The sequence below is a fragment of the Rhinolophus sinicus genome, linkage group LG02, assembly GCF_036562045.2.
Source record: "Rhinolophus sinicus isolate RSC01 linkage group LG02, ASM3656204v1, whole genome shotgun sequence".
NCBI classification, from domain to species: domain Eukaryota; kingdom Metazoa; phylum Chordata; class Mammalia; order Chiroptera; family Rhinolophidae; genus Rhinolophus; species Rhinolophus sinicus.
The window spans coordinates 171201513-171228318 of record NC_133752.1 but is presented as its reverse complement, the minus strand read 5'-3'; the positions used below and the strand labels follow the sequence as shown (position 1 = coordinate 171228318).

The window sequence follows — 26806 nt, the reverse complement described above, 5'->3', positions numbered from 1 at the left end:
CAAATGATAGGCATAAGAGATGGAGGCTCCGTATAAGAAATCATAAAGACAGAAATGAATATATCTGAGCATGTCAAAAATGAAAGGCAGAGCTGGCGTGCATGTGAACTCAGGCAAGAAGAGAGAACTGGCATATTCTACCTGAAAAGATATATTTAGGACACATATAAACAAGTCTGGTATTACACAGCAGATTGCAAATACACCCATTGAGCAAGCATTTATCAAGAGCCTGTTGTAGGAGCTTCAGAGCAGTTCCTGGCAGCACATAAGAAGAACTGCATAAGTAAATGTTCTTTATTATGTTATCATCATCATCCTTACCATCATCACTGCTATTATGATTAACCAGACACAATTCTAGGAAAGACAAAGGCACATAAGACATGTCTTTCTCTTTACTCAGAAATAGTGTATTCCCAGAGTCCCACAAAGTTCCTGATACACAGTTGTTGCTCAAAACATATCTGAAGAACTACTAAATAAATAATGGAAAATTAGGGGAGGCTATTCCTAGCCTTTGAGAGCAACATCCAAATTCTGCTCTGAAAATTTTTGAAAGAGACTTGTGAATAATTCTAAGCAAATGTCAAGAGGAGCCATGCCCTGACAAGGCAGCTGCGGGACTCTGATCTTCCTGAAGGAACTAAAAGGAAAGGATATCTTGCTTGAAAAGGTTTCCTGGGAGCTGGACAGGAGGCTAAGTGGATGAATTACATAATGTCTACAGAGGCTCATGGCTGTAAGTGCTATGTAAGCACCGGACATCAGTCATATTCCTCTTTAAAAGAACTGAGCATCCCATTACTTCTCATGTGGTAACCTTAGCACAGCAGAATTTTCTAAGTGTTCCTTCTATAATGCCCTCTAATAAGTCTAATCATTGATTGAGTTGCCAGCTGGAGCCCTAATAATGTTCTGGAGACATATCACGCAGGCAGATTCGGTGCAGCCAGCACTTGCTCGAACCCTCATCACGTCTTAACTGAGCTGTTTCAACAGCCTTCTTACTGTCCTCTGACCTTAGCTGGGTCCAGTCAGCCAGTTCCTAACTCTGCTGGTCTTTCTACACTGTGATCTGTCTAATCATGTCACTTTTCTACATGAAAACAATTCATGATTTCTTTTGGCCTCAAAAATATCCAAATTCCTTGCACACCTTGGACAGGGCTATCAACCCTCTCCTCGGAGCATCCTCCCACTACGTAACCCCTCGAGAGGAGTATGGGGTATCTTCCCACTTCTCCAGATGACTTTTCTGACCTTTGTCCCCCTGGTCAATTCCTGAGCACCTTTCAAGCATGACTTCTACCCTGTAGCCTTCCCTCACACCCATCTGCAGAAGCAGAATCTATTGCTTCTTTCTCCCTATGTCTACAGCACTGAACAATTCTCTTGTACTGACCAGCACCTCTGGCTGCACATTTTGGAAGTACAGCTTAGAAAACTTAAACTGTAAACTGGGATTTATTCACTCATGTCCACACACTGCACAGTGACTGGGCCTTAGGATGATGGAGACCGCAGCCTCTCCCTCAAGCAGCTACCTTCATGGGGAAGAAATTGTATTAGGGTGGTGCAAAAGTAATTGCGGTTTAAAAGGTTAAAAATAATTGCAAAAACTGCAATTACTTTTGCACCAACCTAATAGATGCTGATTTATCTAGCTTTGCATCCATACCTACTTGAAACTAGAGAAGAAAGCTCCTTCCCACTAACTCCAGTTATAAAATTTCACGGCAAGTATTCTGGTTGTCAGGTTTGGTCTATAGCTGCATCCCTGTACTTGTATTCATGGGGAGGGGACTGGATACAGTGATTCACCCAGACTGAGTCACAGTACCTCCTGCTCTGACCTGGGAGTTGGGCAGATAGTTAGCAACCCCCATCAGGACCCCTTATTGGCTATATAGTGGGAAAGAAGCAGTGCTACAAAAGAAGAGGGTACAATCTTAGACGGGATTCCAGACAGGCACAAAAAACAGATATTAACAGGACAGTCTTTCAAAGTCCGTAACTAGTATAGTAACACTCAGATCGTGTTATAATTATGCGCTTGATGTGCCTCTCTCATTAGAACCTGAGTGCCTGCAGTCTGAGTACCGTGTCTTACTCATCTGCCTGTCTCCAACACCTAGCATGATGCCTGATGCCAAGTTGGCACTTAGCTAATGTTTGTTTGCTGTTGAATTAATAAATGGACAGCTCTCCAATGCTCTGTGAATAAAATATCCAGTGACATAATTACAGAATTTCATAGCCTTTTGAAGTTAGTTAAATGGATGTTTATAGAACCCCTATAATTAAAAGGTCATTGAGTGATTCAAGACTTAACCAAAACACAGTAACCTTTGTAATATAACTAATAGTTACGGAGTTCATACTATTAGCATTTTTAATAAAAGCCATTTATAAAATACAGGTAATTCCTGTAACTCATGGGATTTTTGCTTATGTCCCATGAGTTACAGGAATTACCCCTATTTATAAATTAAGATGAAGTTAAGAGGTCCCTGGGCTTCCCCAAGCTCTCACAGGTAACAATAAGCTGCAGAGAAGGAATAGAAACTCAGTCTCTGTCATGCCAAGTCTATTGCTGTGCTCTTAAGCAAATTATTTAACTTCTCTGAGTAAAATGGGGGAGAATAACACTTATTTCTGAAGATTCTTATAAGGAATTAAAGAAAAAACATAATTAAAATGCCCAGTGCAAAGCCTGGTCCAGATTAGGGAATCAATAGATAATAGTTGCTACATTTATCAGGGCTGGTGGAAGACTTCCCAGGATTTCTGACTAGTATGTATCTTCTTTGTCCCACACCCCAGGGACCTATCCTCAGTTTCTACTCTTCAGTTATGCCCACTTTTTCTCCAGTATGTTCTATTGCCTCCCGGACTGGCTATGAAACAGGTAACAGACTCCTGGGTTCCCCCTTCCTGGCTGCACTCAGGCCCCTTTCACTGCCTCAAGCAGCTTACCTATAGTTCAGGACAGAGAAATGCCAATAGTCATAAGGACCTGTGGATCCCAGACCTCGTTCTGACATCTATTAGCTGTGTGACATTTGCACCACTGTTCCATCAAGTGTGAAATGAGGGTGTTAGACCGGAGAAATTTCTATATTAAAGCTTGTTATGCAAAGGAAAGTTTAGTGAAAATATATTCACTGCAGAGTCAAGCAATACCCAGTCCCAGGAAAAAAAGAAAAGGTTTAAGTATTTTTCTATTCGCCAAGTAAATCAGTGTTGGCCTTGACTAAGTTTGTCAGATTCACTTCTGTTATTTTTAACTCTTCCTTCTTGCTCTACTTCTCAGCAGGGATTACATGCCTGCAGCGTACATTCAGAATTTTTTCCTTAATATGGATTCCAGGAAAAGCTGAAGCAAAGAGAACAGAGAAGAAATAGCATCCCGTAGATGACATTTCTTTTAGGCATACTGCCTGGATCTCATTTGGCCGGCTGCCTTCTCATTAGTCCCAGGGACTGAATCTGATTAGCGCACCCTGCTTTATTTTTGGCAACCTGGGAGCACCTGGGCCCGTGCTTATTTTCATGGCTGATACAATCATCCCCCAAGCTGTCATTAGATTTTGGAAGATTAGCCCCTTTCTCTGGAAGATTCACTATCTATGAAGTATCATGGCACGTTAGACATATATTTCTTAAACACTTAACAAAATAGAATCTATTTATTCTTCTTTTCATCATCACAAAAACTTTCAGATATTGGCTGCTAAAACATAGAGCAAAACATTCTTAATAATTGTGACTTTGATGTTTGTAAACTTATTGTTCTCTGAGTTAGTAAATCAGCTTCTATAATCACTAATGAATAAAAGCCAGATTTCAATGCTATTGGACATTCAGTGCTTAGTTTAGCCTCCCAGTTCCACCAGGACCACTGATAATAATAGTCATGTGCCACTGATCAACCAGGATATGTTCTGAGACATGTGTCATTGGGCAATTTTTTTGTTGTTCACACATCATAGAGTGCCCTCACACAAACCTAGGTGGCATAGCCTACTATACACCTAAGCTATATGGTGCAGCCTATTGCTCCGAGGCTGCAAGTCTGTACAGCATGATATTGTGCCAAAAACCATGAGATTAAATCAAGCGCAGGAGAAAATGGTGTATGAGGCTGCTGCTGGCATTGCATAGCATACAGTCTCACAGCAAACTTTCTTATAAGTAGAAAGAGTACACTCTAAAAGATAAAATGTGTAGTATAGTAAATACATAAACCAGTAACACAGTCATTTATTATCATTCTCATGTGCATACCCTGTTTCCCCGAAAATAAGACCTAGCCGGACAATCAGCTCAAATGCATCTTTTGGAGCAAAAATTAGTATAAAACTGGGTCATATATATTATATTATATATTATATTATGTTATATTATGTTATGTTATGTTACGTTATGTTACGTTACGTTACATTACATTATATTATATTATACCTGCTCTTACATTATAATAAAATAAGACCAGGTCTTATATTAATTTTTGCTCCAAAAGACGCGTTAGAGCTGATTGTCTGGCTAGGTCTTATTTTCGGGGAAACACGGTAATTGTATGTGCTATACTTTTATACGACTGGCAGTAAAGTAGATGTGTTTACACCAGTATCACGTCAAACACATGAGCAATGCGTTGCGGTTTTCCCAGCTCAATGGCTATGGCATCACCAGGTAACAGGAATTTTGCAGCTCCTTTATAGTCTTATGGGACCACCATTGCATACATGGTCTGTTGTTGACCAAAATGTCATCATGGAGTGCATGACTGTATAGAATGGGTCACATTTTATGTTTGATCCCAGAAGTACTGCTGGTTTATAAACTGGCCAGGAACCACCCTGGTATAATCTGAAACCAACGCGTGTACAAGGAGGGCAGGCAGAGAGGGAAAAAAGACAGAATATTCTAGATTGATAAGTGGCAAGTTTCATAAGCAAAGGGACTCACTTAGGTTTATGAAGCTTGTTTATGAAGCTTGTCTTAGGTGACACAAGACAAGCAGATCTCTGCACAGCCCATCAAATCTTAAAAGTGTATACAGAGGCCTTGACAGAGTTCAAGCACATACACAGGAGGCTTTCACTGGGGATCAGTCACACATGCCATCGACATGGTCTCAGCAGCATATTTCTAGCTCAAGGCCTGGACGTCGGGACAGCTTCTGGCAAGGGGAAAGGCAAGTGGAATGCACATTCCAAGGACAGAGGAGTGGGTGAGGAGCCTCCAGATGCCGGGGTCCAGCATGAGGGTCAACGATGGTCATATCCTCTCGATAACCACCCCCAACAAGTATAGAACTCAATATTAGAAACCTGCCCATGTGTCTGAGGATGAGACCATGTGGATAAAGGGACATTTTAAAAGCCAGCTCATACTGACTTATCCCACATTACAGAAATCTGTTAAAGATTACCCAGCTCACAAAACACCTGGCATATACCAGGCATTGGTCTTGGAGCTGGAGATAGAGCTAGAGACAAGACACAGTCCCTGCCCTTAGAGGACTTGGGTCTAGTGTGCTTAGAATATCATGAACACAATTAAGTCCATTAAATGTTAACATAGAATTAAACTTCTGTTAATGGTGAGATAATATTTAAAAATACTAGGACCTATACAACTAGATTTCTAAAAGAATTATATAATAAGAAAAACTATCTGTACATTTTTAGGCCTATATACGAAAGTCTGACAATTAAGTTTGCGAACTCATCCTAGGAAAAGTGCTACATATCTCACTGCTGAATATTACTATGGTCACCTTCGAAGTACTCCCTTTGGGAAGCTATACACCAATGCCAGAGCCTAGTTCACCCTTCAAAGCAATTTTGGAACTCTTCTTCAGAGCCATCAGAGCTGTTGTTGTATTACCCTTGATGTCCTGAATGTCATCAAAATGTCTTCGTTTCAATATTTATTTATCTTCGGTAAAGAAAGACGTCATTGGGGGCCAGATAAGGTGAGTAAGGGGGGTGTTCCAATACAGTTACTTGTTTACTGGCTAAAAACCCTCACAGACAGTGCCTTGTGAGCTGATGCATTGTCATGATGCAAGAGCCATGAATTGATAGGGAAAAGTTCAGGTCAGTTTCGTATTTTTCATGCAGCCTTTTCAGCAGTTCCAAATAGTAAACTTGATTAACTGTTTGTCCAGTTGGTACAAATTCATAATGAATAATCCCTTTGATATCAAAAAAGGTTAGCAACAGCATTGCAACAAGTTTGCAAACTGAATTGTCAGACCTCATAGTCTCTTTTAGGGTACTGATATGTATTGTAGGCTTGATTTGTCTGCTGGCAATATGTAAGGTACTAAAATCCATAAATAGATTAATTCTAAGAGGCAAAAGCTCACCTATAATTAATACAGTCAGTAATTCTTTTATTCATTTAACAAACACCAGTTGTATACTGTGAGTCAGACTCAGGATTAGCAAAATAAATCAAGAGGGGAAGACAAACAGACAGGTGGAAAAATAATGGAGCTCAATTTTGGTGTTTGTGTAGATCAGTGGGTAAGAGTCCAAACTAGATGTGTGACCCTAGGCAAGTGACTTAATCTTTCTGAGTCTCAGTCTCCTCAACTACAACCTGAGATTGAGAATACTACCTGTCTCATGGGGTTATTTGAATACTAAATGAGATGATTATGTTTATAGACTACTTGGCTTCGTTTCTGAGTCCTTACAAGTCCTTACCAAGTTTCAGCAATTATTCTGTCCCACTTTCTTAGAAGAGAAATCTGAGGCTCAGAGTCATGAAATTACTTGCCCAGCGTACTGCATACCCAGAAGATAAATTAAAAACAAAGCAGCACATGGTACAAAGTGTATGAGGTGTTTGATTCTGCCTGTGGAGTGTGGGCAGTTGAGAGGAAAACTTATTTAAACCAATTACACAAATGCTCTTTCAAATACTGTCCATGAACATTTATCTGGAGATTTGGAGCATAGTTTTTCATCTGTTAACAGCTCACTTTCCCTTGGATGGTACAGATGCTCAATCTCGTCCCTTCTTCAAAGAGCCTCTTAGCTTCTATTATTAAGGACTGGCTCACCATTAATGAGGACGATTATCACAGGTTTCTCAGTGCTGGTTTTGTGTGTGTGTGTGTGTGTGTGTGTGTGTGTGTGTGTGTGTGTTTCCAAAAATGGGAGGTGAGAAGTGAGAGAGGAAATAACTGCCTTGAAACATTCTTCTAGAATTCTCCTAGGACTATCACAACATTTCTTCCTCCAAAGTAAAATACAATGCTTCTTCAAACCATGTATCTTCTCCAGCATAGCTGAAACCAAGGACTTCTCTGGAAGTTGGATGCCAAGATACTTTTCATTCATTCATTATTTACTTATTTCCATGATGTTGATTTTGTGTTTATTACACCCATGAACTGGGAGCAACTCTTCAATGGAGAAGAATCTTGAAAGTAAAATCCTGAGAAAATCATTAGACATAAGCATTAATCTCTCTCTTTCTGCCTTTCCTTGTAAGCTATGTAACTCTATTTTACAAAGTAATGCTTACCACAAACATTAGCTTTGTAAAAATTATCTCAGTATAATTTTATTGTCAATAATCTGAATTTGACCTCCATTTCCTTTTTTTCTCTTTTCTTAAACAGAATGCTACAACATTCCATGTAACTGTTCAAGATGATAATAGCATCGTTGTCTCTTTAGAAGCTTCAGATGTCATGAGTCCATCATCTATGTATGTTGTGAAGATAACTGGTGAATCAAAAAATTACTTCTTCAAATTTGAGCAATTCAACAGTACTTTGCCTCCTCCTGTTATCTTTAAGGCCAGTTATCATGGCCTTTATTATATAATCACTCTTGTAGTGGTAAATGGACATGTGGTTACCAAGCCATCCAGATCAATCACTGTGTTAACAAGTAAGCATCATGTGTAATATGTCCTCTGTTTTCTTCTTTGGGTGTATTCTCGTGGGACTCTCACTGAAAGAGAGTCAACCCAGAATGGCAAGAACAATTGCCTTGAAGTGAAGTGACATAAATTCAAGTTCTGCTTCATATTAAGAATAAAGGTTCTTGCTGAAGTTTGATAGTGTTTTGTTAAACAAAAATTTGTTTTAAGCCAAAAAAGGTAAACCTCAATGAGATAGAATATCTTAAGACTGAATGACAATTTTAGATTCGTGATTTGACCATGCTGTGTAACTTAGTAATATGTCATAATTAAGCTATTTTTTCCATAACACATATTCTTATGTTAAGCAATTTGGTTTTTGAGACAATGAATTTATACTCATATTTAGTCTGTTCAAATTCAATTATACATTTTTATGAGGGAAAGAAAAGGTATAATTTATCAGTCACAACTCCTAATCTAACCCTCAAAATACCCTTCGCTTCCACTGCCCAATCGGGGGAAAAAAATCATTGGCCTTTTAACCTTCAGCAGCCCCAAAGAGTTAATGCTGATATAGGTATTTTTTAGGAGTGGTTTTAACTATATGTGATTTTCACTTTACTCTGACTTGAATACCTAATCTCAAAGTAAGAGGCAGTTCTCCTGTATATGTTGAGGTATGGAAGAAAAACTGTCATCTATACAATAGAGTTTATCATTAGAGCAATTTGATGGCTCAGCAAAGTCATTTTTGCTCACTGCTCATCAGTACAAATTTTCCAGAGGCTGCAATTTTTTAGAATATCAGCTGTATATGATCATTTTGGCAATAGTTAAGGAAAAGAACATAGTGATATTGTCTGTTGGGATAAAAGGAAAGAGAAACACCAAGAAAGCTCAAACTCAAAATCAAGCTAGAGGACATACTTTTAACATGTCTGTCAAAAATTAATTTCGGTTTCCCTTGGCAGACTCCCAGGCAGACTCCCACTGGTGATTCCTAAAAATTAGGACCAGCCCAGAGTTAAGACCTTCAAAGTTTATAGCTATAATGAACAAATCTAGGACCTAAATGATTCAAAGGAAGAACTTACCGGGTAAAATACTGTCTTAAACAAGTTCCAGAAAAGGGGAATTGCGAGTTAATAGATCCAGGCAGCAGATCTAGGTATATAATGCTTATTACACAACTCATTGAAATCAGAAGCTCTGCCTTACTCATAATTTTATAAGCATCTTAAATGAGTCTTGTGCTTAATAGGTGATCAATAAATATTAATTCAATTTAGTTGAGCAAGTAATAGGAGAAAGAGCCAGGAAAAAAAGACTAAGACACAAAGCAAAGTAGAACTGTAGTGAAGTGCTGACTCAGCATTTATTAGCATGCACTCAGCCACCGCTGATCAGACAAAGCTGGAGGAGTCAGCCCTTTAGCTAATGGTTCATGAAGACATTTGATAAGTAAGTAAATGATTAGAAGATTTCTAGAATATCTCATTGAAATTTTAGCACACATAGTGAGTTCCATTTTAAATATTTTGTATTTTCCTTTGTGATTTCTTTGACATGTGGGCTTGGAAGTGTGTTATTAAATGATCAAAAATTTGTCAATTTTGCTGAGATCTTTTTATTGATTTTTAGGCAAATGCTCTTGTGATCAGAGAACATACTTTGTGGGATTTCAATTACCTAAAAATTTTTGAGATTTGTTTTATGGTCCCAAATATGGTCTATCATGGTGTGTATGTTTTGAGCACTTGTTGGGTGAAATTCTAATAAATGTCAATTAGGTCAAGTTGATTGTTGAGTTTTCTGAACCCTTACTGATTTTCTATCTACTAGTTCTAACAGTGCTTGATAGAGGGGTGTGAAAGTCTCCACCTATGCCTCTGGACTTGTCTATTTCTCCTTTCACTTCTCTTAGTTTATGCTTTACGTATTTTGAAGCCCTGTTGTTATGTTGTAGGTGCAAACACCTTTTGGGTGAATATGTCTTCCTGATGAGCTGACCTTTTTATCATATGCAATGTCCCTCTTTATCCCAAACAATTTGGCATGTGCTGAAGTCTGTTTTGTCTGATATTAATATAGGCATTTTAGCTTTCTTTTATTAAGTATTGTCATGGTAGACTTGTTTCATTCTTTTACTTTCAACCTACTGATGTCTCTGTATGTAAATGGGTTTCTTTTGAACTGCACAGAGTTGGATCTTGCTTTGTTCCAATCTGAAAATCTCTGCCTTTTAACTGGAGTGTTTAGACCAGCACTAGACAATAAAAATTGAATGTTAATCACATATCAATAAAAAATTTTCTGATGGATGCATTAAAAAACTTTACGAAAAAAGTGAAATTAATTTTAATAACATTATTTAATCCATTGCATTCAAAATATTATTTCAATATATAATCAATATAAAAATAATACTTTTTTAGTTTTGAACATAAATTAATTAAAATTAAATGAAATTGGAAATTCAGTTTCTCAGTTATACTAGCTTCACTTTAAGTGGCTAGTAGCTACCAGTTTTGACAGTGTAAGTTTAGAGCTTTTATACTTGATGAAGTTATTTATATTGTTGAATTTCATTTAGATCTACCATACTGAGAGGCTGTTAGTGTGCAGGGGTGAGTCAATCTAGTCAATAATGGGACTGACCTTAAAGTGTTAGTCTCCTTCAGTTCATCACAGATTTCAATTCTTCCACAGGCAGGCTGCCAGCAGTGATAGAGGGTATTTCTCAGTGTTCTGCTTCTAGCTTCTGTGCTCAGCAAGCCCTGAACACCTGCTCCACAGAAGAGCTCCATGACTTTGCCCCTCCCCTAGCCATGGGCTACTGTTGTTTTTTACTAGTGCTAAGTTTTTGGTGTGGACAGGGGAGGTTCTTGGTCCAGCCTCAGGCTTGGGCAGACCTTGTAAACCTAAGTGGGGCAGTCTCAGCATTCCTACTCCTTGTTTTACACTGACAGCCAAAGTCCACCTTCAATCTGTGGTAGGTCTTGAGTTGGAGAGTTTTCTACCTCTTCACCAGTAGTAGCAGAACTCTGCTTTGTATCAGTGCACGATCAATGGGCCCAAGAGAGTTTCTGTAACTCTTCCAGGAACAGACGCCTTTCATTTTGACCCATCCCTCAGAAGGGGGGTATCTTCGCCTGAGAACTTGGAGGGAAAGATTTTTCTGGCCCTGTCCAAATGCCTAAGGTTTCTGTTTTGTATTCAAGAAAGAAAGGCGCAAGGAACTGAGTAAGGTTTCTCCCTGATCTCTTCGTGGCTGCCGATCTGCATGCCTGCTCCTCAGAGGGTGGCTCTCTGCCCTTGGTATTTATCATGAGCACTTGCTCAAGGCTCATGACAAGAGCTGGAGAGTGTGGACTTCACCTCTGTGTGGGACTTGCCATCGCGCTAAACCAGCGCTGTCCTAGAACTTTAGGATGATGGAATGTTCTATATCTGCATTGTCTAGTACAGTAGCCACTTATTTCTAATTTTATTGAATTTTGATTCACTCATTATAAATTTAATTTCAATAGCCACAAGTGGCTAGCAACTGACGCACTGGACAGAGAAGTTCTAAACCATCATTTAGAAACAAACTTGGCCTTATGAATTCGTTAAAATCTTAGGTGATTTCTTCTTTCCTGCTTTAACTATGCCCCCTTCTTCCTGCCATGCTCTGCTACTGGTAAAACAGTTAGTGTGTCCCTTCTGTCCTCAGAGGGGCTTGTCACTCTGGAATTTACTTCATTTTGTTGTCCTGTAATCTCTCCTCTCTGAAAGATGCAAGAAAAGTTATGGTCTGGTGGATTCTTTGGCTTTTTCTTCTTCTTGTGTGTTGGGGGTTGTATTGATTTGCCACTTCCTACATTCTAAGCAGAAGAGGAAATTTGCATTGATTTCTAGAAAGTAAAAATGAATTATGGTTTATCGTCTCTCCTCTTCATCCCATTTTTAAAGACTCAATTACATCATCTCAGATTTTGAAAGGGATAATAGGTTGAGAATAAAGAAACTGGGGATTATTGCACAAATATTTCTGTGACATCAGGCATGAGGTGACATTTTGGATTCAGCTTTCTCTTCAAAAAAGAGGGAATTAAAATACATGATGACTAAGATTACTTTTGAGCTCTAAAATTACCATTGTTTGTCAGTTAATGATGTACTTTTGCCATCTTTATTTTTCTAACAGGAAGCTTTTCTTTAAAATTTAGGAAACATTTGCAGTATCTACCCACAGAGTTGACACATTGCTCTTGAGAATATAAGGATACATTCGTTTCAGTCATTTATCGTGTGTTGGATCCTTGTTTTGATGGAATCAGCAATGACAAAGCAATTGAGCCTGGGGCTATCCTTTGATATTTCTCTATCGTTCTGAGTCCGGTGCTCTCAGAAACAGCTGAGAAATGATGGCAAAGAATAAATTCAGCACAAACAAGTTGTTTGGCCAGTTCAAAAGAACTTCATAACCCTTAGGCTCTGACATCTGATTAATATTTAATTGATTGAGAACCTTCAGTATATTGTGCATACTTTAGAGAGGAGTAGTTTCTCAGTAGATCAAATAATACATGAAAACAATTGCTTAGAAATTGGAAAGTATTCTTTACACACAGCTATCTCCTCTGTTAGTAAAGACCTGTTAGTAAATGTTGAAGAACACACATAGAGACACTCTACAAATACACTGTTCTACACAAATGCATCGATTACAAATAAAAATAATTCATGAATATTATTTACATTCCCTATGCCATGTCCTAGGTGCCAGAGAAATAAAGATAAATAAAAATACCCACACTCAATGATGGAATACTAAAGTGGAAAAGACAAATAAACAAGTCACTACAAAAATATGATAACTGCTATATGAGAATTATGAAAGAGTGCCTAGCCTTCTTTGGGAACAATGGAAGGAACCACAAGCAAAAAAAAAAAAAAAATCATTGATAAATTACTGAAAATTTGCCAAATTAATAAAGATTGGAAAGTGTTACAGTCAGAGTGAAAGGGAATCATGTTAAAAAAAGTGGAAAACTGCACAGCATGGCACATTTGTGAGCTGCAAGGAGTTAAGATTGCAGGCATTATGGTTCTCGAAAATAACAGGAAAGGTGACTAGAAATGTTGGGAAGAACCTTGAGTGCTTTACAACAGAGTTTAAACCTTAATCTATAAGTGATAAGGAATGATGTCAGGTCTTATACAAAGAAATGACATAAAATAATTTGATTGGGGGACATTTTCTTCTAGTAACAGAGCTACGAGCCATAGGCTCATGACTCTTGCATTGGAATAGACTAGTTACCAAGAAGATATTTTGAGTAGTGGTTCAAAGCACGAACTTTAGAGCCAAAGAAATCTAGAAACTGTAATGTAGCCTTTGGCAGATTATTACTTCCTTGAAATATTAGTTTTCTAATCTATAATCTAGTCTAAGTGTTAGAAAACATTTTCTGTAAAGGCCTCGAGCTCCTGCTCTGTATATAAGAAATATTTTATACCTTGTGGAGCATCCAGTCTATGTTGCAACTATTCAACTCTGCTCTGTTGCAGCACAAAAGCAGCCACAAACAATCACAAACAAACATGACCATGTTCTAATATAATTTTAAAGACACCAAAATTTGAATTCACATAATTTTCATGTGTAATAAAGTATTATTCTTCTGCTAATTATTGTCAATCATTTGAAAATACAAAAGCCATTCTTACCTCACAAGTCATACAAAAACAAGTGACAGGCCAGATTTGGCTTGCAGGCTGTAGTTTGCTTAATTTGGTATAGGGTGCTATAAAATAATGTAAATATTTTTTTAATGTAAAAAAAAGTTAAAAAAAACTCCTTAACAAAATGTATATCTCCATGTATGATCAATAAATATAAGCAATAGAAAATTACTCCAGTGGTTGGGAGCAAAGGAGCATCAAAACAGATTGGGCAGAGAAAAGTCAGTAAGCTTGAGGTGACCGGTTTAAGACTGATTCTGACAATAGTAAGAGTCTCAGGTAGTCTCTAGGCTTAGAAGTTTTGAGAAACAAGTAAGAAATTTAAGGTGAGATTGGAGGCAGGAAGAATAATTTAGAAAGCTGTCAAAATATTCCAGGAAAGAAATGATGGAGACTTGAACTAAAGTGGTGGGTGTGAGAGTAACCTGTCTTGGACTGAGCATGGCTGCTGCTGCCAGCTCACCTCAGTGACCTGCTTGGATATAGATGAGGAATCAAGTCAGGTCTCAAATCATCATCTAAATACAAGTCAGGAGCTCTGGCCTGGAACCCAGGATTGATCCCATTTTCCTATTCCTGCCATCAGAAGTGAGGGTCAGCACCCAGGTTTCTCTCCCTCAAAAGGACTATGTCAGAAGAGTCACATCAAAAGCAAAGGTTTCTGATCACTGACCCAATAGTATCTTCAGTTTTAACCCATCAAAACAGAGTGATCTTAGAAGGAAGCACCTCTTAGCACTGAGCAGTTGCTAATAAGTGCAGGGCTACTTCTGCTTGCTTTCCACAGATTTGCTTCACATTTGCTTTTGTTTCTTTATCTCCTGTCTAAAATTGTCATATCCAGAACTTTAAAAATCTTCCTATTCATGATCTATTGTGAATGGTTCAACAGTAATTAAGGAATATAAAATATTCTTCAATTTTAACACCCGTTTTCAGTGGAACACCTAATGAGAAAAAAATGATCATATAAAAATTTTTCACTAAAAGAAAAAATGGGAATTTAATATTAAGATTTCTGGTACAAATAATGCAGCAAATTTTGGCTTTGTCATACACTCTTTGTTATTACGACACAGCAAACAGAAAACCAGAAATATATTGTTAGGTGCAAAATAAACATGATAGCTATGGATCAGAAACAAAACAGAAACTCAAAGTGGGAAAGTGGGTTGAAGTCACGGTGCCTCTGAGCTCTACATCTGGAAAAAGAAAGTGCTGAGTCAGGGCCCTAGTCGAGTAAGAAGGATTGGAATGCTTCACACTAGATAGGGCACAGAGAGAGACTCTCTGCTTGGAGCAAATATTCTTCCCGTTTATGAAAGAAGCATATATGGAAACCTGGGGATTCAGGGAACACACATTCAAGCTTGCTGTCAAAGACCAAGCTCAGTAACCCTCAGGCTCAGGGAATGAATTTGTGATAGCCACTTTATCATCCACAATATCAAGAACCCCAACATAATGTTATGTGCTCTGGTGCTAGGGGGTTCTGATGAGCTGAAAAGAAGCAATGCTAAACTACCTCAAAGCAGCAAAGAATAAGCAAGAAATTAGGAGATAATACTATATAAAATTAACCGAGGGTCCATATTTCAAAATACATGAAGAAATCTATGCTAAGAAAAGATAGACATCAAAACAAAAGCTCTAACATTTCAGATTATGTTTTATATAGCAATCTAAAAAAAAAAAATCAATACTATGTTATAATGTGCACAGTGATAAATGTTAAAAAGGACCAAAAGATAAGGAAGCAAACATTTACAGAAGTAAAACAAACACATAAAATAAATGTAAATAAATTAAAATGTTTAGAAATAAAAAATATAATCATTTACATTAATTATTTTAATTGGGTAAAGTAGGTGAAATTAATTTAATTAATTAAATTTAAAGTTAACTAATTGATCTCAATAAACAAAATAAAATTTAAAAATAAAATCTCCTGAATGTAACAAAATAATAAAGTTAACTCACTGAAAAACTTCAGTTAAATGGAATAAATTTCATACTGATAACAGTTAAATAGAGTTAGTAAGTGAAAGATAATACTGTTCAATTGCCTCATAATTTAGTACAGTGAGACAGTTCACAAGTGTGGAGGTGAGAGATGCTCTAACTAAGAGGTTAAAAGTTCAAGAAAAAGAAAATGGGGAGAATGATGGACACAATATTCAAAGAGATGATTATGAGAATTTCCAAGACCTGAAGAATGGCATGAGTCCATAGATTGACAAAGTAGTCCCAGGACCTTGTAGGGCAATTCAAAAATAAAACCACACAACTAGATATGTGATGGTGAAATGGCAGATTATCAAGGACAAGCAAAAATAAATAAAAAGCTTAGAAGGTACCAAAGGGGGAAAAAGCATAGTACCTACAAAGGAATAACTACTAGACTGACAGACATTTTCTGTTCCACATTAATTGGAGAAGACAGTGGAACTCTATCTTCCAAGTACTGAAGGGAAATCTGTCCACATACAGTTTCATTCCCAGCTAAACTACAACCAGAAGAAAAATAAAACAAAGAAATTTTCTAGTATACAATGCCAGGAGAATTTAACACCCATATTCTAACTTAACTAAGAAGAAAGGTAAATCCGGAAGGAAGGTACTGGACACAGTAAAAAAAGTTACAATGAGAATGCGGTATATGATGAAGGTTGCGCAGCAAATTTGCAGGAAAATATGGGAAAAGAACCCAAGAAACAGGCAAAAGAATCAAACAATGTGATGAAAAGGAAAGATGAATGATTAAGACATATGTCAAAAGACAATCAACATCCTTCACGAACAAGAAAATAAAGCAAAGACAGAAGTTCACATGCGTCAGAGTAGAAAAAATTTAAAAAGCTGATATAAGCAAGTGTTGGAAAATAATATGGAAAAAGAGGAATTATCATATACTTTTGATAAATATGTAAATTGACATAAAGTTAGAACACATTTTGACAATATCTCTTACAGTTGAAGATGTGTTTACCCTACTATCCAGAATTTCCAATCTAAGGAAACATGTCCCAAAACATTTATTGCAGCATTATTTGCAAAAATGAATGATTGAAAAAACCAATCTAACAAAAGAATAGCACAAAATTGTAGTTTTTGTAGTTGTAAAATGAACACTAAAATAAAGTTTCCAGAGATGCTAGCGTGAAAATGGACAAATCTTGAAAGCAAAGTTAGGTGATAATAGTGAGCTGCAAAATGATATATATCTTGCTATTAACATATTTTAAAACATGTGAAATAACATTCCATATGGATATTGGACACATACAAATATAAAAGCAAAAAAAATATAGTCATACATGGAAAGATAAACATCAAATTAGAGTAATAATTTTCCTCTGGTTATGGTGGGAAGCAAATGGGATCTGGGTAAATTATATGGGGGAGCTTCAATTATGTCTGTAAAGCTTAATTTTTGAAAACCAAAAAAAGTAATAAAGATAAAAAATGAGTTATATTTTCTAACAAGTGCATTTCTCTGCCCAGTCTAGCCTGATATCCTAAGACAAGAAATAGAACTGTAATAGGGTGGCTGGCAGAGAAAGTAGTAATGAATTAAGTCAAGATTTAACCTTGTTATCGCTGAAAAACACATGAGTAATAACAGCTCTGGTTTATGGCACATCATTAATTTCTAAAATAATAATGAGGGAAGTAACTGGACAGTAAAATATTTTTAAAGACTGCATTTGAGTTCCATTGAAAACAGTAAATTTTGGATTAAATATGCTTCAGTAATGCCTGGGCTTGGACTTCAAAATTTACAGCTGACCTGGGTCACTATGCTGAAGCAGAGGAAAATATACGAAGCAAACATGTAAGTGGGCATTTAAAAAATTCTTTTTGTTTTAAATATAAGTAGCTTGCTGCAGTAAAACAAATCACAAAATAAAATATCTGTGCTCTAATCGTCATGTATCTCTTGAATTTCAAAGTTGGACTGTGGTTTTGACGCACAGGTTTCAGGTCTCCGGACATGAAACATTGAGTGGACGGACCTCTAAGCGCTTTGCTTATAGACAGATCCCTGGTGAGGATGTGAAACTGGACTGCAGCAATGGAAGAGTTAATGCTCTGTAGCTGCTTTTTGCTGTTAGCTTTTGTTTTGTTTCGTGTAGATCCAGAGTCAATAGTTGGATTTGGTAGACTCCTTAGGTTTGTAATTAGACTGGGTTGAAAGAAAGACCTTCAGTGGTTCAAAACTTCTTTGGGATTATTCAAAGAGAAATACTCAACCTTCAAGAGGTTGTTTGTTTGTGTGACACCTAAGTGAGTTCATTCTGTAACTGTTACCTTTAAGAAGACCAAAGATGGAGGCAAAAATAAAATAGAAATATTTTAACAGAATATAGCACATAGTCTACAGGGATATGACAATAATATATTGTACAATCTAAAGGCCTCCCTAACTTTTTATAGATGTTGGCTTGTTTTTTAAGAAAATTCTAGGGGAAAAACTCATAGTTTTAACATGCAGCTTCAATCTTTCCTGGATCTCCTCAATCAAAAGCAAAAGCAAACATAGGTTAAGATCCTAAGGAATAAAATAAGAGATATTTAGCTACATACTGAGACAAACTAGGTACTCGATAATTATTTGTGGAATGAATTAAGCCAAATTTTGGCTTCCTATGTTATTGAAACTGAAATTTTAAAAGTGTAAAATTTAAACTAAGGACATTGCGTTCATTTAGTCTATATATTATGTCCAAGAATCCTCTCTGTTCTAAAACTTTGAATAAAATATTTTTTTTCTGTAATACAACAGTTGACTCCAAACCAAATTATTTAAAATATTTTCTTGAACAAAATAAATGTAAGTAAAACTTATCCAATAGTTACTTTGAAAGGTGGGGGAGTTGTCATTTTACAAGACTTTCACTGAGGGATGGGATGTGGGGGAGATACAGACATACGTCAATCACAGTTTTTTAAAAATGAGTATTTAAAAAGTTTTGTGATGAATTAACAACTCAAGCAAAACAGAATTAAACATTCTGGAGAAAGACTAGCTTGATAAACACCATAAACTAATTCTCACAACATAAGATAGTTTGTAATCTTATACTCAATATAGAAAAATTAGCACTAAATTCACTCAAAGAAATAAACGATCACATAAACATTTATTCTTCGTCTAAGTCAAAATGTATTTTCTGTTACTAGTGTTATAAATATCAAATTTTATTGGCTTAGGGAAAAGAAAAACGAGTAGGAATCTGGAGATACAGACTCTGCCACATACTTGTTAAATTACCTTTGACAAGTAATTTCAAGTCTCTGAGTTATCATTATTTTTATCTGTTTTGTTTGGGTTTCCTAGATCTCAGGGTTGTTGCAAAAGGCAAATAAAAGAATAAATATGAAAATTATTTGAAAGGCAGAAAACACCATGTAAATGTACTTCAGTTACTACTAAGAACACTCAACTCATGAGTAGTAAGGAATTTAGTGCTCACAAATGATAAAAATACATTTAAAGTTCTGACAGGTGTAATCCTTGGTACTTCCAAGTATGGATAATGACCTTTCTTTCTTTTGCCCCATTTCCCCTTTCTTCATTTACTTTCTTTCTGCAGGACCTCTGCCTGTAACCAGTGTTTCAATACATGACTATAAACCTTCTCCTGAAACAGGAGTCCTGTTTGAAATTCATTATCCAGAAAAATATAATGTTTTCACAAGAGTAAACATAAGCTATTGGGAAGGTAAAGACTTCCGGACAATGTTATATAAAGGTAAGAGACGAAAGAAAGATTGACTAAACGATGCCTGACTTTTTACATGATTTTTGCCAAATGGTCTTCTCTCTTGCTCTAAAGAAATCTTATAATTCACTATTTTACCATAAATGAACCATTAAAAATAGTTATGGATTCATGGAAATCTTGTTATCAGGACCCTTAGAACTCTGGTTCATTAATTTAGAGTCAAGTACCATGCGTAAGTATAAAAAGTATTCAAATTATTGTCACTTACATGTTATTCTTGCCAAAGGTGCAGGAAATAAATTCAAACTTTTAGAAACACTCCACCTAGCCATTTCCTTCTGGATGTGTTACAAGAGCAATTCTAGAACTGGGAAGCTAGAGAGATGCCTTTCACAAAGTTTTATTTAGAGATGGTCCAAGATTTTCTCAAATGCAAAACACAATGCTTTCTGGTTCCTTTGTATACGTTTATCTTATGACCAGCTAAATGCATTAATATACAAAAATTGATTTCACTATTTTTACCGGTTTGATGGGGAACCTGTGAGGTAAAAAGAGCCCAGGGGAATTAATAATTTCTGAAGAACCAAGTCAGTTTCTCTGAGCAAACTGAGGTGGAGTGAGGGATCAGGGGGAAGGGTGGAAAGGAAGAGGGAGAGAAAGAGAGAGGGCATTCAGCTTCATTGGGAAGTGAATTGAAATGGAGGAACTGAAATACTCTGCGGACACAACACCCTGACATTGATGTGCAGGAGGCTCAGGTGATGGTGTCAAAGTTTACTAGTTGTAACTGGAAACATGTATGGTGTGAAGAATGCATACTGAAGCATACAGGGCATGGTATCCAGAAAAATGTCACTTCGACTTGTTACTTTTACGAATTCCTTTCTTCCATAGATTATTTTTCTTTCCTTTTCTTACTTATTTTTTTGTGTGACGCTGTTTAAAACATATGCAATGAATTTTACAGTTGTTTTTACTTTAAAACATTTAAATAAACATAAACATAGATTCCACAAATCATTGCATTCTTTATTTTCAATGAAAACATTATCTGCAAATTAATAAGTAGGTCTTTATTTGCTTATTGATCACATGCAAATACAAGTTTATGAGTGATTAAAAAGCAATCACTAGAACTTTTGTCGAGTTAAAAGCCACGAGTTTTAAAATAAGTACATTAATATGCTCTCTTTTATTTCAATTAATTTTTAAAATTATTTTTGGCTTTTAATTCAGTAAGTGGTACTTTCATTTCTTTCCCTCATTTTTTTTCTAACTTTGATTGGGTTTCTAAATTTGTTACTTTCTTTAATGTTTTCCAAATGAAATACAAATTTTTATCTCTTCTTTTTTTGAGCAGGTTCTGTCTGCCAACTGTCAAATAAATCATTCTACTTTTAAAATAGGCTAGTTTTTACAAGTGAGCCTAGTGAATGCATTTCTTGTAAAACTTATATTTTTTTCCAAATCATAAAGTAGCAAAATACCTTGGGTTTTTATCTTAAAGTAAATGGCTAACATAAACCTAATATATAGCATTTCTATATATGAACTTTTCCACTTAATACACCAAATGTTCCTATAATAAAAATTTAACTCCAACTTTATCCAATTCTTGTAGAAAAAGCCTTTCAAGACTAGAGTCTAGGGATCCAAATTTTCATCTCTAGCCTTATGCCATTTTTTAGTTACTGTCCATGCCAGCAGTTGAAGGAGATATTAATTTATGGCTATTTAATCATACTGTTTAGAACTCTTAGAAGTATGTGTTATTTAAAGACCAAAATTTTAATATAATTGATTTTTTCTCTTCTCAGATTTCTTTAAGGGAAAAACAGTATTTAATCACTGGCTGCCAGGAATATGTTATAGTAATATCACCTTTCAGCTGGTATCTGAGGCAACTTTTAATAAAAGTACTCTTGTGGAGTATAGTGGTGTCAGTCATGAACCCAAACAGCACAGAACTGGTAAGTCATCTGAAGAATAACATTTAGTGAAAAAAATAATTAAATTATATGTTGTTGCATAATACTTTTTATCGTTCTAAGAAAAATTCTATTACAGAGCTAAGAAAGAAAATAAATATACATTTTAATAATCCAAACAAATTTTCTATCAGTGTAAAAAGAACTGAAGAAAATATTTAGTAAGAAAAATCTAAAATATGTTAATGTAATCATAGGCTTATAATCTTTGAATAAAAAATACATGAGACTACAAAAAGTTAGAATTAAATAACTTAACTAGACAAATACCTGTTATTCCATGTGCCCACATAGCAGAAAAACAGATGGAAGAAGTTCTAGTACATATTATCAGGTTATTAAAGGAAAATATTGGGAATCATATATAAATAAAACTTGTAGTGCTAACTTTTAGTAGCATCACTAATATGAAGCACTATTGTAGGATGGATGAATGGATGGGATACATGGATGGGTGGATGGGTGGATGGATGGATGGATGGATAGATGGATGGATGGATGGATGGATGGATGGATGGATGGATGGATGGATGGAAGAACAGATGTGTAAAATATACACCTACTAAATATCCATTATCAATAACAACATAAGTGTCCAATATAATTACACAATATAATTGTCTGTGCCTAATGTGCCTAAGTACTCAGTAGAAATTCTGGAGAGGGCATTCAAATGAATATTGGAAATGGGTTATATTAGATCACTCCTGGGACCCTTCTAATTGAAATTCTAAGGTGTCATAATTCTCATTAATTAGGCCCAGACAAAAAAACTATGTAATTCACCTCATGTCAACATCTAAGATTCTATTTGTATTTTTCATTATTCAGTTCAAGTAAAGAAACATTAATTGAGCATTTTTACATGGGAGTTGTTCTAAGTACTGAGAAAGAGGGAGACAGAGACTGGTGAGACAGGTCCCCTGTCCTTAAAAATGATAGAAGTACTATACAAATGGCAATAATATAAGACAGAATATGGTAAATGTTAGAAAAGAGGATCAAAGTTATAGAATGACACAAATGAGGGAGAGATTAATTTTTATTAGAAGTTCATGGAAGAGGTGATATTTGAGATGCTATTTGAAGGATAGGTGGAAACTGTTATAGGTAGAGACCATGCAGTGTGCCTTCATAAATTTCTACCTCTAGAAAAGGATGCTTTTATAATGCATAGACTCATTTTGTGCGTATATGTTTCATTTTATACGCCATGGAGTAAAGCCATATTTCCAACATGTGTGTTAATGTTTCTAAAGACAACTCATATATGTGACACTCCTAAGTGCAGCTACGTCCCAGGTAGTACTTTTGTCTGGGTCACTATAAGTACACTATATGTAATTGCTTTTTTTTTTGTAAGAAAGATCCAGTGACAGATACTCAGTTGTTTTTTTTTTAAAGGAGATTGTGATAAGATGAAGAATATTTACATAACTCTGCCTTGAAAATTGTTAAATTACCACTTAAACAAGCGTAGTATCACAAGTTAATGTATATGAGGTGTGACTGGTGATATACTAATGTGTACATATTATGCACAAAATCTTAGATGTACATGTGCTTCAAACCACAATTGTTCTTGATGTAAATTAGAACATAGAAATATAGAAGTGAAACTAAATCCTATTTTGTAAATCTGCTTGTGCATTTGACTCAATAGATCAAGTAATCACGATAATAGAGTTAAAAATTACTGAAATTAAAATAAAATAAATATAAAATAAAATAAAAATTTTGTCTCTTACAGCCCCTTATCCACCTCGAAATATCTCAGTTCGCATTGTAAACTTGAACAAAAACAACTGGGAAGAACAGAGTGGCAGTTTCCCAGAGGAATCGTTCATGAAATCACAAGATACAATGGGAAAAGACAAACTCTTCCATTTTACAGATGAAACTCCTGAAATCCCCTCTGGCAACATTTCTTCTGGTTGGCCTGATATTAACAGCAGTGACTACGAAACTACATCCCCACCATATTGGTGGGACAGTGCATCTGCAACTCCTGAAAGTGAAGATGAATTTGTCAGTGTACTTCCCATTGGATACGAAAATAACAATACACTCAGTGAAACAGAGAAGTCGACATTAGGCTCTTTCTCTTTTTTCCCTGTGCAAATGATATTGAGTTGGTTACCACCAAAGCCACCCACTGCCTTTGATGGGTTCCATGTCCACATAGAAAGAGAAGGTAAAAGCAATAGCAAATCGGAGGAAATAAGAAATGATACAATCAAAGAAAAGGAAATTGAAACATTTTAAAATTTAAGTGTAGGAAGAAAGATGGATGGGAGACAGTTAATATCCAAAGAAAAGTGATAAAGGAAGAGAGGAATTGAATTAAGTATCCAATGGGAGCTGAGACTAGAAAAGAAAATGAACAGGTCAGAATCTGCAGGTTTGGGTAGTACATAAGTTGCAAGTACTGGCAACTGTATGCATTTCACTGCCCAATATTTCATATACCCCAAACTACTGAGGGAATCCTTATGTTTGGAAAGATTTCGAACTAAAGATCTAAGCATCACAAATTATAAAATATCCTGGAGAAATTTTCTGTTTTCATAAATTTGTGAAGCGTACAACAAAAGAATCTGCCTGACACAATGGCTATTTTCCCAAGAGTATCAAGCCTGTGTCTGGCTTATATAGCCATTCTTACTTATTTCCCTTAGGGTGTACTCTTCTGGAACCAGCACCACTCATATTTTTCAAAAGACAAATTGGTAGTAAAACAGAAAACACATCGCAACTGATATTTCCACTATAGCTACTTGTATTATTTGTTGTATTCATGTATCCAGCATCTGAGAGTCACTCTTTATATTTCAGCCCACTAATTTATAAAAAGCAAGGCCATGACAGTCAGTAAACTTAGGTGAATCATATCTGAATTGTTTGGTAGATTTTTATAGTTATTTGTTGTTTGTTTTGTTTTTACAATAACTCTTCATTTTAAACTTTCTAGTCTAGTAGTTTGGGTGGTAAACTTTGTCAAGTTGTCAAAATTCAAATGACCGCTTTATTTTCAAGGTAGGACATTAAGATCATGTAGTCTCATATATTATATATTGTTTACTCCTATTTTATTCAGTAGAATGAGATACAAAAGCTGTAGATTCCTCTATGCTAGATGATAGACCAGTAAATCATACCTAAATATTTACTTTTAAAAGTTCCGGAAGCAAACTATCAAGGAAAAAATATTATAAGTGTCAGAAAATATATCCAGAGGAATCATTTCTAACTAGAAATAATTCAATATATCTTAAGTTATTTGTTGAATGTTTAGTCATACCACAAAGAACTTAAAGGATATTTGTTGTTGCTTATTTTTTGTCCCTTATATCCAAATGAGAAATTCAACTATTGCTTTTTCCTCCAAGTATTCTACTTCTATTTTATGCATATAATTTTGTTGAATGACAGTGTGTAAGAATGCGCATATATACTCACCTTTGTTTTATGGATTTAGACACCATATTTTAGTTTGATTATTTAAAAGTATTGTGAAAATAAATTTGAACCCTTAGTCATTTTTCACTTATAGTACCTTTATAGGTATAATTGAATTTGATAAAAGAAAGGAGACAATATAAAAAGATACATTTTTCTATTAATTATCTTGTCTGTATTCAAAGCCTTTCTAGTTATCAATTCATATGTATTCTCTTTTTTATATATAATTTAGAAAACTTTACTGAATATCTGACAGTGGATGAAGAAGCACATGAATTTGTTGCAGAACTGAAGGAGCCTGGGAAATATAAGTTATCTGTGACAACCTTTAGTTCCTCGGGATCCTGTGAAACTCGAAAAAGTCAGTCAGCAAAATCACTCAGTTTTTATATCAGTAAGTACCAAAGAGACTATTTTGTACTTACAGGAGAGCTAGAACAATGGAACTAGTGAGATTAATGATGCTCAGGCTGCAATTATTCATCAAACCTTAGAGATCCTGAGAATTCTTCAAGGTCAGGAGAGTTCCAGATACATGAAATTTTGACAGCAGAGGAAATACGTTTATGTTTAATAGTCACAAACATATTCAGACATTTAACTTAAGGATTCTTTTATTATTATTGTGATAACTGCAGAGTTATTAAGCTGACCTTTCACACTAGTCCCCAAAACTCTCAAAGGACATGAACACACAGTTTGGGAAATACGACTTTTGCTTGAGGTTGTGGTGAAAATTGATATTGTTGAACTATGGGAAAGTTTCATTAGAGTATTGAGCTTACAGAGCTCAAAAGAAAGACAAAGATTGAAGCGTAGTAAGACCCAGGTAGTAACCATAAAATTGGTACAAGAAGACAAAGCTAGAGCATCCTCACAGCTCCAATGTCAAGACTTAAGGTGGTTTATATTGATTCCATAAAGAGTAATAACAGAGCAATAAGTAGCTTCTAAAAGCTGCTCAAATAGTGCATGTCTGTAACATTTTTAGCTAATCTGACTATGGTTACCAGAAGTTTAGAAGCCAAAAATCAATTACGTAGATTATCAGGAGTTAAATGTGCCTCTCATCAGCAGAAAGGAAAAAAAATGGAAGGTAATAGATAAAAATTTCTCTCAGAAAAGGATGACCACCTACTTCAAAGGCAAAATACCACCTTTCATCAAAGAGTTCACAAAAAGGTGGGCAGGAGAAAGATGAGGAGGGCAGAGGGTGCAGATCAGTTTACCTAGGAGTTTAAGAATGTTGAAAATGTCCCATGTAACAGTTTTACCAAAGAAACCACAAATACCACCGGTGATAAAAGGCCTGAAAAATCCATTAGGCATGCAGAAATATTCAAAAATGCCTTGTATGTCTTTCAACTGTGACCCGAGATCACTTGAGAATGACCACTTGAGAACAAAGTTTAGTATTCAGTTCTTCCTATGAGGCTAAAAATGTTTCATCAACTAAAAGATTTCCTTGTCTGCTCATACAGATCCACAGCAAGTATTAATGCCTTCCAGGAAAATGCCTTCAACTATTCTGGCCCCTTTCTCTAAGTTTCTACTGTTTCATAGCTCATAACACCAAACACACAGTTTATATATGTGTGGTATTTTTCTAGATTTATTTTATTTGTTATCTTGCTTCTCGTAGCAAATTATAAAATCCTAGCCTGGGGTTGTACTATTTGGGTACTTATTAATTCTGTTGTACATTCAACAAATATTTATTGAACTCCTGCTTGGATTTTGGAACCAGACATCCTATGTGTGAATCTCAGCTCTAGTTTCCCTATCTCTGCTTCAATTACCTCATCTAAAAGTGAGATTAATATTAGTACTTATCTCATAGGTTTGTTACGAAAATTAAAGGATTGAAATATATAAACACATATAGACTTAAAACTGGGCCTAGTGCATAACGAGTGCTGTATCTCTTTGCCATCACCATTATTATCATTTTTTATTGTTGATATTTCCTTTGCTCTATTTACAGTGAGCCTGAGA

At 35.7% G+C, this 26806-nt stretch overlaps 1 protein-coding gene across 3 annotated transcripts in view; it reads left to right on the top strand.

Moving 5' to 3' along the window:
* The window catches only part of PTPRO (protein tyrosine phosphatase receptor type O), a 198452-nt gene that overhangs the window by 91459 nt on the left and 80187 nt on the right, over positions 1–26806 (top strand). For 2 of the 3 annotated variants that reach the window (XM_019744758.2, XM_019744759.2), the window contains exons 2-6: positions 7649–7922; positions 19227–19385; positions 21179–21331; positions 23100–23543; positions 25044–25205. In XM_019744758.2, the coding sequence (XP_019600317.2) occupies positions 7649–7922; positions 19227–19385; positions 21179–21331; positions 23100–23543; positions 25044–25205 (1192 nt within the window). The remainder of the gene's footprint in view (positions 1–7648; positions 7923–19226; positions 19386–21178; positions 21332–23099; positions 23544–25043; positions 25206–26806) is intronic. The other variant, XM_074325980.1, reaches the window with a different exon arrangement.